At 41.6% G+C, this 15,518-nt stretch overlaps 1 protein-coding gene and 1 pseudogene across 1 annotated transcript in view; both read left to right on the forward strand.

The window, feature by feature from the left end:
* Positions 1-15,518, forward strand: part of LOC119420749 (arf-GAP with Rho-GAP domain, ANK repeat and PH domain-containing protein 1) — a gene marked incomplete at its 5' end in the record, with an annotated part of 47,431 nt that overhangs the window by 20,333 nt on the left and 11,580 nt on the right. The window contains 3 exon segments of the mRNA XM_037688178.1: positions 10,290-10,389; positions 11,086-11,281; positions 11,785-11,830. Of these exon segments, the coding sequence (XP_037544106.1) occupies positions 10,290-10,389; positions 11,086-11,281; positions 11,785-11,830 (342 nt within the window).
* Positions 13,807-14,507, forward strand: LOC119420352 (annotated as a pseudogene).

Here is a 15,518-nt window from a genome sequence, read left to right on the forward strand (position 1 = left end):
GCTTCAGCTTAGACAGCCGTCTCAGCTGAAAAAAACAGGATTTGACCATCATGTTTACGTGACTGTTGAGTTTTAAGGACGGGTCCATTATCACCCCCAGATTAGTGACCTTTTGTTTCTCTAGCGGGGCTAGAGAGAAAAGGTCAATGTCATGGTTCATGAATGAGCCACTGGGATGGAACAGCATGACTTCAGACTTCTTCTCATTGAAGCTTAAGAAGTTTAAAGCCATCCAGTCCCGGATGTCAGCCAGGCAGTCAAGAAGAGGCTGAATAGAGCGTGCGCCTCTGTGCCTCAGGGGGAAGTAAATTTGGCAATCATCGGCGTAGAAATGAAAGGGTATGTCGTGTTTGCGGAAGATATCACCTAGTGGCAGCAGGTATAAAGAAAAGAGAAGGGGACCGAGGATGGACCCCTGTGGTACCCCCCACTTGAGCGCTGTCGATGCCAAACTAAAATCTTTGACATTGACACAGAAGGTTCTGTCAGAGAGGTAGGACCCAAACCATTTAAGGGCTGACCCTGTGATGCCCACCCACTGCTCCAGTCTAGAAATGAGGATCTTGTGGTCGATGGTGTCAAAAGCAGATGTAAGGTCCAATAGGACCAACAGCACAGAATCACCTGCGTCTGTGGATATGAAAATGTCATTAAAAACCTTCAGTAGAGCAGTTTCAGTGCTATGGAGAGATTTGAAGCCAGATTGGAATAACTCTAGGATAGCATGATCCCCCAAAAACTGTTTCAACTGAGACTCCACAATTTTTTCCAGTAGTTTAGAGGTGAATGGGAGTCTGGAGACAGGCCGGAAGTTGGACATGACTGAGGGGTCAAGGTTAGGTTTTTTCAGGGGGGGCTGGACAGCAGCATGTTTAAAAGTTCTTGGCATCACACCTGAGGATAAACTGCTATTCAGAATAGCGAGAATAAAAGGACCCAGGGTAGGAAAAACTTCCTTTAGCAGTCGAGGGGGGACCACATCAAAGGGGGAACCAGATGGTTTCATGCTGCACATTACCTGCTCCAGAGAGGACAGAGAGATGGGCTCAAAGTGGTCAAACACAGCCACACACTGAGATGGGATGGACAGATCATGAGCTGGCGGAGAAATGAGTGCCCGGGTGTTTGCCACTTTTTCTAAAAAGAAATGGAGGAAGTTTTCACACAGCTCAGTTGAGGCTTCCAGAGGTGAAGGCACACTGAGGTGTAGAACTGAGTTCAGGGTGGAGAAAAGAACTCGGGGGTTGTGGGAGTTGGAGACAATTAAATCAGAGAAGAATTTACATTTGGCAGCTTTAGCGGTTTTCTGATAGTGACGCCAACTCTCCCTTAACATTTGAAAAGAAACCTGCAGCCTGTCCTTCCTCCACCTTTGTTCAGCTCTGCGACACTGCCGCCTAACGGCTCGCGTGACGTCATTCAGCCAAGGCTCTGATTTAAGTTTCGTTTTTCTGGTTTTAAGGGGAGCAACACGGTCCAGAACATTTAAACAGGCAGAGTTGAACTGAGAGGTTAGCTCCTCAGTGGTAAGAGACACCGGGAACTGTTCGATCCTCTCAGAATTAAAACCTTCATTAAAACGAGCAGCAGTGAAATGGTTAATGGAACGCGTACGTGCAGGAACGCACGTCTTAGCAGTAGGACAAGGGGGGGTGAAGTCAAACAATACAGGCATGTGATCTGAAAAAACATTGTCACCGATTTTCAAATTAGAAACAGAGACATCGCGTGTTAAAACGAGGTCCAGCATGTGACCATGTTCCTGGGTGGGGCCGTTCACCTGCTGAGCTAAGCCAAAAGAGTCCAGTAAATCTAGAAAGTCCTTCACTAAGGGCTTCTCCTGACAACACACATGCAAATTAAAGTCACCAATAAGCAAAAAGTGAGTGTATCTCTGTGTGATATCAGCCAAAAAGTCAGAGAATTCATTTATGAAGTCCTTAGAACGAGGTGGGTGATAGACGAGTGCACACAGAACCGTAGGAGAGTGTCAGAGTTCAAAGATGCTCAGCTCAAAGCTGGCGCGGGACACCGGGATGGACAACTATTTACAGGCCAAGTTTGCTTTAAAAACTGTTAATAATCCCCCCCCCCCCCCCCCCGCACCGACCTGATGGCCGCGGGGCATTGAAACACAGACAGTCCGGGGATAGTAAATCCACCAAGGCGCTGGACTCACCATCAGAAATCCAAGATTCCGTGACGAACAGAAAATCCAACTCCTGATCTTTAAAAAAGTCATTGAGGATAAACGTCTTGTTGGAAACAGACCTTGCGTTGATTAAACACATCCTGATATTGTCCAACACAGGCACAGCCGTGGAGGGAGACTCGCGCGCCAGCGGGCGCAGGTTATGAAGAACGGCTCCTCCAGGTCTGCTGATGCGGCGCACAGGTAAACAACTCCAGGTGTTTCCATGGACTGAGCGTGCGGGCAGCTGGCCAGCAGCCGGGCCCCGGGAGCACCACGGGTCAGAGAGGAGATGATCAGATCCAGAGCGAGTCCTGATAGAATAATCCACTCTTTGCCTCAGTTTCACCAAAATCCCTGCACGCTTCCCACGACGTCTGCGACGTTTCCTCCATGGAGAAAGGCCAGGGTCACGCAGAAGGAATGCAGGAATCTCAGATAGGACCGGTGGAGGAGAGTGGTGGCCGCTGTACAGAAACTCCGCGGGAATTTCAGCAAAAGTACGGAGCTCCAAAAGTGCCCGACGATCATACTGAAAATATGACTCGGCACACTGCACAAACCATTGTAAAAATAAAATTCAAGCAGAGAGCGAGAGACAGTTAGCCCTACACACAGGCGCCATCTTGGGGAAAAAAAAAAAAAAAAGAGCCTCAAAGACTCATTTACAAGTGAGACCTGTTTGAACAGACAAAAAGTAGTGAAACTGAACACATGTAGGAGTTGGAGGTGAAAAAATTCCTATCAGACTTTTTTTTCTGCCTAAGAAAAAACTCTGATATTAAAAAACACCTTGCACAAACAATCACATAGTGACGTAGACATTCTGCAGAGGGGGGAGCCGAGAGCGGTGAGCATGATCATAGATGCTCTCGAGGTCACTGTAAGAGTTCTGATAAAGATGTAATAATCATCAAATGTCCTCCGGTGAGATCAGTAAACATTCTCGAGGTATGTCGAGGAATGGCCAAGAATAACGACTATGAGAATCCAAGAGTTCTGAAATGATGACACAATGTTTATTCATCAGGTTTCATCAGGTTATCAGTTGGAAATTCCTCAGGGAGGGGGTGGTGAGCGTCAGATCACATGTTCTCCAGGTGAATTTAGATAAGATAGCCTTCAAGGCCAGCCAAGGGAGCCAAATACAGATAAACACACCGTTGTTTTGGGGACAGGCCAAACTTAATGACATCTACCTTGAGTCTGTGTTGGTCCAAACGGTTCCAAAATGTCCAAATTACATGGCCACACCAATGGAATGTGACTGAGTAAAATCCCAGAGATCTGATCCATTCTACCCAAAGCATTCGAGTCTGGGTACTCGAGGCACAAACCAAGTCATCATAAAGGCAAGCAGCGTGATCATGTCCAAATTTGCTGCAGACGACTTCCTTGATTGTAGATAAAACCAGCAACCAACCGAATCCAAAAAGCAGGAACCAGTTATCATAAATCCAATTAAATATGTGTCCTTAAAATCCACAAATGGCAGCAAAGATAGACGTATCATCAAGTCTTCAAGACAATGAGATATCAGAGAGTCAGAGTCAGAGTTTCTTTATTGTCATTCGCACCTCATGTGGTACATGTGGTGGAGCGAAATTATGTACACAGGGTCCCAGTTACATCCAACAATAAAATGTATAAGAAAAACAGTAATAACATCTAAGATATGAACTAAGAAAAACATCAACTAAATATACACTAAGCACTCATAACATAAAACATTGAACATCAGCACAAACATGAACATGAGTCTGTGAGCAGATGTGCACGCATGAACACATCAACATTGAAACAGATCAGCAGCAGCATCCAGCTGCGTGCGTGCCAACAGGACAAATCGGCTCGCCTAAAGCCTGTCTTCTCTTCAAAGAAATGTTATCAATTGTGTTGAGGGACCAACAGATCTAATCAAGTCCATAATTATGGTTCGGAAGATTTGTAGAGAGAGGCTCAGAAGCAGTTTTACAGACAGAACAGCAAAGCAAAGTGGAGAGGGAGGGGAGAAGCGTCCGATCTCGGCAAGAGCAAGTGGTGAAGTGAGCCTATTGGCTTTTGAAATGCAGCTGATTTGACCATCAAAATGCATTTATTAAGCAAACATTAGACTGAGACACACATTTACCATAGTTTTGAGCACACAAATAATTGTTTTTAAGTGTTGATATTGTTAGTCTTGTTAAAGTCCTCCCGTGCACACTCCCGCGGCCACCATTTGGCAGCCCATTGATTGATGGCACAACACCGGTCCACATTTCCGGGTTCGGTCCTCATTTCCGGGTTGTCAGTGGTGACGTGTAACAAATGCGGCACATCAGCAGTGACGCATAAAAGATGCAACGTATATGGCGAAGCAACATTTTTATGGATTTTTCCACTTTATTAGACAAATATGGACTGATGCGACTTATAGGGCGGAGCGACTTATAGGGCGGAGCGACTTATAGGGCGGAGCGCCTTATAGGGCAGAGCGACTTATAGGACGGAGCGACGTGTACGGCGGAAAATATGGTAACCATCCATCCATCATCTTCCTCTTGTTCTGGACTCAGGTTTTGGGGACAGCATCTTTGAGCAAGGGGGTCCAGACATCTCTTTCCACAGCCTCTTCCAACTCTTCTGGGAGGACTCCAAGGCGTTCCCAGGCCAACAGAGAGACGTAGTCACTTCAGCATGTCGTGGGTCTTCCCCGGGATCTCCTCCCAGTCAGACATGCCCAAAGCACATCCCTAGAGAGGCACCCAGGGAGCATCCTTACCAGTTGCTCAAACCACCTCAACTGTCTCCTCTGGATATGGAGGAGAAGTGGTTCTACTCCAAGTCTCTCTTGATAACTGAACTTTTCACCATATCTCTAAATGAGAGTCCAGCTACCCTGCAAAGGAAACTCATTTCAACCGCCTGTATCCACAATCTCATTGTTTTGGTCACTACCACAGGTGAGGGTAGGAACGTAGACCGATCGTTAAACAGAGAGCTTTGCCTTACAGCTCAGCTCCCTCTTCACCACAAAGGATCGGTACAGCAAACTAACCAACCGGTAGTTTTTGACCGGTACCAAGCTATCCAACCAGACAATAAACGAACCAACCAAACCAGAAATGCATGAACTCTTTAACCGACCAGCCAACCAACCAAACATCCAGCCAATCAAATAACCACTTAACCAACCAACCATACCAGTCACTCTGTCCCAAGAATAACTATTTTCATATAAACAAAACTAAACATAAAGTACTGAGCACAGTTTATAAATCTAACCTCTTGAAAATAAAGTTTTCTCTAAATGTGAGCGAAGAGAAATGCGTCGGCTTTCTATAAAAAAAGAGACGAGGAGACACATATCATATCGCACTCAAGTTAGTACATTTGAAGAACTATAAAGTTGTCAGAAGAAATACAAGAGAATCAAGTAAAATAATAACTTTATCTTAGAGTTGAACTAAAAGAGACTGAAATATATATAAATAATAAATTAAAATGTCATCACTAAAATAAACCAGAGGCAAAACAATAAACCAGCTCACCACAAAAACATAAAAAAGAACCGGAAATAAAAACAGAAAGTCAGTTAAATTCTAGAATAAAGAACTGTTGGAGAAATACTCTTACTTGCATTTTTTACTCAAATAGAACCACAGTCGATGGCAGGTCAACATTTTAACATGGATTTTATTTGTAGGGTCAGGTTTTCAGGACAGGTTACATAAATATACATAAGTTCACACATGAAGACCATAAATATACATAAGTATACACATGAAGATTATAAATATACATAACTATACACATGAAGACCATAAATATACATAAAGTACACATATGAACATCATAAATATACAAAAAGTTCACACATGAAGACCATAAATATACATAAGTATACACATGAAGACCATAAATATACATAAGTATACACATGAAGACCATAAATATACATAAATATACACATGAAGACCATAAATATACATAAAGTACACACATGAACATCATAAATATACAAAAAGTACACACATGAAGACCATAAATATTCATAAAGTACACACATGAACGCCATAAATATACAAAAAGTACACACATGAACGCCAAAAATGTACATAAAGTACACACATGAACACCATAAATATTCAATTCAATTCAACCTTTATTTCTACAGGTAAATCCCATTGAGCCTCAGGACTCATTTACAAGAGAGACCTGATTTAACAAAGAAAGATGACAACAATGGACAACAGCAACAACAATAAACAGTTATATAAAGTCAACCTTTTTTTCTTTTTACAAATAGAATGGCTAAATAAAAAGAAAAGTAAAAAGAAAAGAAAAGTAACTAAAAACAGCTAGATTCTAAGGCGAATGTAGAAAACTAAAAACAGGAACATGTCTGCATTGGTCCCTGCCAGGAGTCCAACAGATTCTTAAAGCCACTTAGAGAGGTCAAAGGTCGAGAGCTTCAGATGTTTTTACAAGATATTCCAGGAAACAGGAGCGGAGCAGGAGAAGGTCCTTTTGTCTAGTTCAGTCCTCATTGAGGGAACACTGCAGGTAATGATGTCCTGAGAGCGCACGCTGTAGCTGCACAAACACAGAGACATGTAGGAGGAGATGTACCAGTGGGAGAGTCTGTGTGAAGTTAATGGTGACCAGTTAACCAGTGAATACTGGGTACAGTGGTGGGTACGGTAGTTACAGCCAGTTATGAATCTTAGTGCACCATGATAGACATTCAAAAAGCGTTCAATACAAAAACAACTGGACTTTATTTGTAACAGAAGATGTTTCGCTCCTCATCTGAGGAACTTTCTCAATTCAAAGAGCAGAGAGTGAGAGATTCAGGTTATAAAGCTGAGTGAGATAAGACACACACACACATAAGACACACACACACATACATATGTAGATTGGCAGTTCACACCTAAACACCTTAACAGTAGGTCTTTGTTCATCTAATTCACAGATGAGGCCCCTCTGTTAAGAGACGGAGGCCTCAGATTTCCACTTTCAAAAACATATAATGCAACTTTAAAACAGATCCCCAGCCGGTTTTCACACCTGATGGGAACAGAGGGGCCTCGTCTGTGAATTAGAGGAACAAAGAACTACTGTTAAGGTGTTTAGGTGTGAACTGCCAATCTACATATGTGTGTGTGTGTGTGTGTGTCTTATGTGTGTGTGTGTCTTCTCTCACTCAGCCTTATAACCTGTATCTCTCACTCTCTGCTCTTTGAATTGAGAAAGCTCCTGGGATGAGGAGAGAAACGTCTTCTGTTACAAATAAAGTCCAGTTGTTTTTGTATTGAACGCTTTTTGAATTCATCATGTCCTGGATGACTGAGAATCTTCACCAGCACCATGATAGACAGCATCCAACATCTGCAGCATCCAACATCTGCAGCATCCAACATCTGCAGCATCCAACATCTGCAGCATCCAACATCTGCAGGGTTCTTGTAGGAGCGTTCATGTAAATAATGTCACCGTGATCAATGGAGGGAAGGAAAGTCACAGATACAAGGTGTTTCCTAACATTCAGAGTTAGACAGGATCTGTTTCTGAAAAAGAAACCCAGTTTAACTTTCAGTTTCTTTATCAAGTTTTCCACATGGAGCTTAAAAGAGAGATGTGAGTCGACCAAGATACCCAAATATTTATAGGAATCAACAAACTCAATGGGGATATACATAAAGTACACACATGAACACCATAAAAATACATAAAGTACACACATGAAGACCATAAATATACATATAGTACACACATGAACACCATAAATATACATAAAGTACCAGTGGTGGGATGTAACTAAGTTCAAATACTTTGTTACTGTACTTAAGTACATTTTTCATGTATCTGTACTTTACTTAAGTAGAGTTAAATGTGGGTACTTTATACTTTTACTCCACTACATTTTACATCAAGTATCTGTACTTTCTACAATACATTTCTATAATGTGTTGCATTACAAGTTACATTCATGTTGCAGCTTTTTGATTTGTTCGTTACTTTGAAAGTAACTAATGATGAGAGGAGCTGGTCCATTGAATCACTGCAGAGTGGGCAGGTAACGTTAGGCCCCGCCTTCAAGAAGAGCTGGACCAATGACATATATTCTAGTATATATATGTCCCTGAGCTGGGTGCACCCGCAGCACCACTAACACACCCAAAATGGATTCCACCGCAAGAGAGTCAGTCAGAAGATACGCTGCACCCATGGCCTTATTGAAAGGCTGCTCAGTACAACAGGACAGATTGTCTCTCCCAAAAGAGACAGACTGGACTCAAAAATCTTTGAAAATCAACTTCTTCTGAACTTGAACAAGAACTTCTTGCTGCAATATTAAAATGTGTCAGTTCATGGGACGTTAGGGGACAAGAGATGTCTCCAAATGTCTCGACACTCGAGTCCAAGCTTTAAAAATGGTGTCAGGAAGTTAAAATATTGTTCAATATTGACCCATTACAAGGTTGAATAGACATATTTTAACTGGAGTTGAAATGATCAGAGCCTGTTCCTTTTTTAGTTGTGTCTAATGCTCCTTCTGTTCAGACAGACAACTTTTACTTAAACATGTTTACTGCAGTTAAAATGACACATTGGTTTTGATGTGTGTTAAATAAAAACTTTCAAATGTATAATCATTCCTCTTTCTTATTTTGCTTAATGACATTTAACTCTGCAGGTCATCCCTGAAATTCTAACGCACAGAATCACAAGTCCAAGTGTGAACTGTGTCACAGAGTAAACACAATAAAAACATGTATATCTGCAGCATCGTTCATTAAAATGGAACAACACTATTAATGTATTACAGAAAATATACATACGGTAGATACACTTAATGATATGTAGACCATAGCATTATGTAATACATTCAGGAAGTACTTTTACTTTTAATACTTTAAGTATATTTAAAGCAAGTACTTATTTACTTTTACTGAAGTAAAAATGTTAATATGGTACTTCTACTTTTATTAGAGTACATTTTTGTCTTTTTATTTGTACTTTTACTTAAGTACAGTGTTTGAGTACTTTCTCCACCACTGTAAAGTACACACATGAACACCATAAATATTCATAAAGTACACACAAAGACCATAAATATACATAAAGTACACACATGTAAACCATAAATATACGTGAAGTGGCACATAAAAATCATAGATCCTCCACTGATTACGGTGACATTATTTACATGAATGCTCCTACAAGAACCCTGCAGATGTTGGATGCTGCAGATGTTGGATGCTGTCTATCATGGTGCACTAAGATTCATAACTGGCTGTAACTACCGTATCCACCACTGCACCCAGTATTCACTGGTTAACTGGTCACCATTAACTTCACACAGACTCTCTCACTGGTACATTTCCATCTTTAAATCACTTCCTGGTCTGCTGCCTTCATACATCTCCTCCTACATGTCTCTGTGTGAGTGCAGCTACAGCGTGCGCTCTCAGGACATCATTACCTGCAGTGTTCCCTCAGTGAGGACTGAACTAGACAAAAGGACCTTCTCCTACTCCGCTCCTGTTTCCTGGAATATCTTGTAAAAAGATCTGAAGCTCTCGACCTTTGACCTCTCTAAGTGGTTTTAAACTTCTAAGTTCCTAGCAAAAAACAAAACAGACATGTTCCTGTTTTTAGTTTTCTACACCGTCTTATAATCTAGCTGGGGTTTTTTTTTTTCTTTTCACTACTTTTCCTTTTGATTGTCCTTTTGGTTGCTATTTTGTTTTGATTTGTTAAAAAACAAAATAATTTTAAATTTGTATGCCTCTTTTGTGACTGTCTATTGTTGTTGTTGTTATCCACTGTTGTCACTAATTGGCTTTTATGTATGAGAATGTTCCTGTAAAGTGCCCTGAGACAACATTGTTGTGATTTGGCACTATATAAATAAACTGAATTGAATTGAATTGAATTGAAAGAGAGGGCTTTGGTGTAAGCTGTCCAGTCCAGTTTATTGTCTAAGTGGACCTCCAGGTACCTGTAGCAGTCCACAGTGTCCATCTTAGTACCCTTGATGTTGATAGGGTCATTGTTTATTTATTCATTTATTGATTTAATATTCAAACTATAACTCTGTTTGTAGGCCGAATAATCAGTTCCAGCTGGTGATGCTGAACGATCAACTGATCTGTGATGCTGATGACAAGGAGACACTGCAGACCCACCTGCTTTATATTCTAAAGGTAAACCCTCCTGCTATAGGTTCTGAAGCTAAACCCATGTGCTTCTGGTTCTGACGCTAAACCCACCTGCTCCAGGTTCTAATGTTAAACCCACCTGCTCCAGGTTCTAAAGCTAAACCCATTTACTCCCGGTTCTGAAGGTAACACCACCTGCTTCCAGTTCTGAAGCTAAACTCACCTACTTCAGGTTTTAAAGTTAAACCCATTTACTTAAAGTTATGAAGCTAAACCCATCTACTTCAGGTTATGAAGGTAAAACCGCCTGCTTCAGGTTCTGAAGCTAAATCCACCTACTTTGGGTTCTGAAGCTCAAACCGTCTGATTCAGATTAGTTAAACCTATCTCATCGAATTTCTGAAACTAAATTTACCTGATTCAGGTTCTGAAGTTAAATTCACCTACTTCAGGATCCAAGGGTAAAAACCACCTACTTCAGGTTCTAAAGCTTCAACCCATCTGCTCTAGTTTCTGAAGCTAAATTCACTTGAGTCAGGTTCTGAACTTAAACCCACCTGCTTTGGGTTCTGATGTTAAGCCCGTCTACTTCAAGTTTCAAAGGTAAAACTGTCTTCTTCAGGTTCTGAAGCTAAACCCATCTATTTAGGTTCTGATGTTAAACCCATCTGCTTTAGGCTCTGAAGATTAAACACCAACATGAATCTGACAGACCAGAATATTCACTCTTCTTATTTCCAGGTGATTCTCCCAGGAGACGTGTCTTATGCTGAGGTGGGCGGAGCCTTGGCTGTCAGCAAAGCCTTTCAAGTGGGTGTTGCCTTGAATCAGTCAGATGTCTGGTTGTTGCTGTGGGAGGACGGAGTCAGCATTCACCCCATAAATGGAAACACACAGCAGCCTATGAGCTTCAAACTTGGCATGCTCCATCACCATGGTAAAACCACCAACCTTCAATATTCTGACATGAAACTTTTTTTGGTTCTGTTATATGTTTCAGAACATAAAAATACAAAAACAGGAATTGATAATCTTGAACTGTTGTACTGTTGGTGCACCTTGTTTCCCTTCAAAGAGAACAAATAAAAACAATTCTTAAATTGGGTTCTATGGCAAGAACCCAAAATACAGAAAAAAGGCAAATCTGAGCTTAATGCATTCACTTCTCTACACATGATAAAACAGCTTGCTTGTTTTTATGCAGCCAACGTCTGAATGTATAAAACCAAAAATATATTTTCAGACCAGATTAGAGAACATTCTGGCCCCACTTTGTTCAACTAAATCTGAAATGAGGTCAGAGTCAGAGTTTTGTCTGAGACACGGAGCTGAACTCTGATCTGTTTCTGTGATAATATGCAAATGATACCAGACGTTAAAGAACGTGATCTTTTTCTGACTCCCCACATTTATGTGATGTACGTTTGTTTCTTCTTTCAGAGATGCACTCATCTGAAAACATCATCACCATGGAAACCGCAGACAGGTGAGGACTGACAGATATCCAGAACTTTAATGGAAGGCAGTTTTTATCCAGGGTTCTGGTAGGGTACCCCTGAGAACATGAGAGTCCACATTGCTTCATCTATCCAGTGGAATTACCACCTGAGATATGGCTAACACCTACTGCAGCCTATCCTCTAAGGGATATAATGAATTAAGTCTAAACACTTGAGTATTATCCAGAGTAATCTTAGGCTAGTTCTACTTAAACCTGTGTTAAAGGTGACTCACCCAGATTTGTTAACAACCTCCATCTGTGAGCCACACCCTTATCTCACCCCGTGACTCGCCCAACCTAGCAGCCGGAGTTGGATCGTCGTCCACAGGGAAACTCGCATTAACGGTCATTCACCTTCATTGTAGAATGGCAATTCTTATTGATCTGGTTATTTTTAGAATCCAGGAATAGGATTCCAGGATGTTGTCTTAACACTCACAGCTGGTTAACCATTAAAACCTCCCTAAATTGTTGGAATTGAACCAAACTTCTTAAATCCATGTACACGAAGTGATGAAATGATAGTCCAGATTTTTACATTTTATGCTTTGTTTTAATTAATGATTTGTAAGGGAAAAGTGTTAATGCACAATCCAAAAATTATTACATTTGGTTATATAGTGGAATCGGTAATAAAGAGTCCATACATTGCTTGAGGGATGATCTTGTTAATTGATTTTGATGTCCAAAGGATTAGAAGTCCAACTAATGTGGTGATTTCCTGGCTCCGATGAGCTGAGATAGGGAGTTAGGAATCCTTAAAGCTCTTGTGAACCGATGTAGGAAAGCCTTCCTATTATCTAGATGGGCCACGCCCCGGAGTCCCAGCATGGGTTAGAACTCCAAAGAACTCTAAAACTCGCTAGTCAGCTTACAAAAAAATCCCTCCAAACTGTTGTTATTTGTCTTTGTAAAACCTGTTCCACTGTTTGGCATTCATGAACAGAGGACCCAAAATGTTGATAAAATTATTCTAATTTCCTTAATGGATTGGTCGAGCCGTCACTATTATTTTGTATAAAATTTGTAAAAGAACAGTAAATCAGAGCATCCCTTACCATATTCCTCAGTCTCTCCTCAGTCTCCTTTGTCTGAAGAAAGCTTTGGTTAAAGGCAAGTGAAAACCTTTCTCCAAAACCTTGGAGAAGGCACGTCCCTCACTCAGAAAGCAGTCTCAATTTGAAGAAAATTTGTCTTGGTCTAAAGTCTGAGCTGAAACTAAAAAGAAACTCCTATCTTGACTAAAGGAGTCTTTTTTGGTTTGTCCAAATCTTCTTCTGCAGCCAGAGCAGTCTAATACCATCCTTCGTCCCTCCAACTCCCAGAACTGTTCAGCCCAGAACTGTGAGTGCGAGCCATATTTATAGCTTCTAACTCAGAGCAGGGCCACTGCAGTTCATCTCAGGATTCACTCTGTTCATTTCAAACCAAATTGTTCATACCAAACATAGATTAAGATTCCTTAAATAGAGAACTTTACTAATTGGCTTTTATGTATGTGAATGTTCCTGTAAAGTGCCCTGAGACAACTTTGCTGTGATTTGGTGCTGTATAAATAAACTGAATTGACAATTGAATTGACAATTGGCAATTAATGATTTTTCCTTAACTACAATCAGTTCAACTTAATCACAAGTTTTTAATCACATATCACTTTTTCTATTAGTTATTCATTTTAAAATTATGTGATTTTTAACCATTTAAACAAGTCCTTTTTACATCTGCCTCTTTAGCGCTGATACATACCCACACAGAGAGAACATTTGCTGATGATTATCTTTGATACACAGCATACACATACCAAGTTTGCAGCTCCTTTCTGCCCAGAAGAGTCGAGGTTGAATTTTGTGGGCTTTAGAACTGGTTTCACAAATAAGTCGAAGTCAACTTCATTTGACAACATGCAAGAAGTAGTATGGAAATGTAATCAGATGCCATCCACGCTGAATTGTCAGGCAGGAATGCCAAACCTACAAGCTGCTATTGGTACATTTTATGACTTTGAAAGCCCCAGCATCAACACACCATCTATGTCCTTTGTATAAGATGTTACAATTGGGGAAGGAGAGTTGGTCCCTCCAGATACGTTGTTCACAAAAACCTGGAGAATACAAAACACAGGTGCAGAGTCGTCGCCACCGGGGGTTTGTATTAAGTACTATACATCGGTGGGGATCAGTTTGGGCATGTAAATGCGATTTTGGTAAAATCTTTAGATATGCAGGAAATCTCAGATATGAGTGTGCAGATGTGAAGTCCCACAAATCCAGGCATGTATCAGGTCAGTAGAAGATGTACAGCTTCAGGATTATTTTATGGAGATGTAATCTGGGTGATTCTCAGTATAGAAGTCGGAGGCCTCCTTGGCGTCACACAGCAGCTTTCTTCCTTTGAGACAGAATTCAACACGCAACCCCAGTACAGTGTACAGGAAAACTTTAACCCCTTTGCTTCAACACTGAAGAACAAGTATGATGCCACAGACAACAACTTCCAAGACCCTGACGATGCCTGGGAACCCTCACAGGAGCCGATTCAGCGAGATCAGAACGGACTGTCTCATCATGCAGTAAATAGGGCCTCGAATGGTCTCCAAGCCAGTCTTTCCGTGGTGACTTATGGCCAGGGTATTCATGGTCCTTATTCATTTCCACTTAGCTAGGATGACAAAGATCCCCCCTCCACACCCTGGGAATCTTTAAAAGCAGAGCGTGGAGTGGGGAGCGAGGTGACATCACGAGCGCTGCAGTATGGCAGCACTGATGGGAGCTCCGCTTCAACTCAATATTTTTTGTTCCTGTTGTTCTTGTTTTGACCTTTTTTTGCACATACACTGCACACCCACACTACGGGTATGATCGTGACATACTTCTGCAGTTTTGTACGTCACTGCCTTGCCATCATGCCATCCTAGTAAGTAAGTAAGTACACTTTTTTTATATAGCACCTTTTACTGGTCTGAAACCACAAAGTGCTTTACAGAATACAAGACATAAAAACCCAAGATAAAAGATAAAAACACAAACGATAAACAATAAAACAACATGTGTATGACATAAGACAATTGAAAACTAATTAAAAGCCAATCTAAACAAATGTGTCTTCATCTGCTTTTTAAAATTATTAAGAGAATCAAGGCAGCACAAAGTCAGAGGCAATGCATTCCACAGTCTGGGGGTCACAGCCCTAAAAGCTTTATCCCCTCTGGTCTTAAAAGGAGTCAATGGGACCATTACCAGCCTTTGACTAGAAGATCTGAGGCTCTGAGAAGAGCATTAGGGCTGTAAAAAGGTCCTGCCATTCTGGTTCAGTTCCCAGCCCCCCTCCAGCCTCAGGCTCAGGCCTGTCATGGTAGCCATCTCCATGATCCTCCATCTGCCTGCACGGACCAAACTAGGGACCTCTTCAGCTCTGCGGGGAAAACCTGGGATGTTCTCTGTCTGCTGGACCTGGATCTGGAGGACGGTTTGGGAGGGCAGCTGCTGCAGTCGTTTATATCATCAAGATGCTAGCAGGGCCTGCTAACGCTGCTCACGCTGCCCACGCTGCCAAACTCTGCCCACGCTGCCAAACTCTGCCCACGCTGCCAAACTCTGCCCACGCTGCCAAACTCTGCTCACGTTGCTCACGCTGCCAAACTCTGCTCACGTTGCCCACGTTGCTCACGCAGCTC

The sequence above is a fragment of the Nematolebias whitei genome, chromosome 14 (genome assembly GCF_014905685.2).
Source record: "Nematolebias whitei isolate Nwh7 chromosome 14, NemWhi1, whole genome shotgun sequence".
NCBI lineage: Eukaryota > Metazoa > Chordata > Actinopteri > Cyprinodontiformes > Rivulidae > Nematolebias > Nematolebias whitei.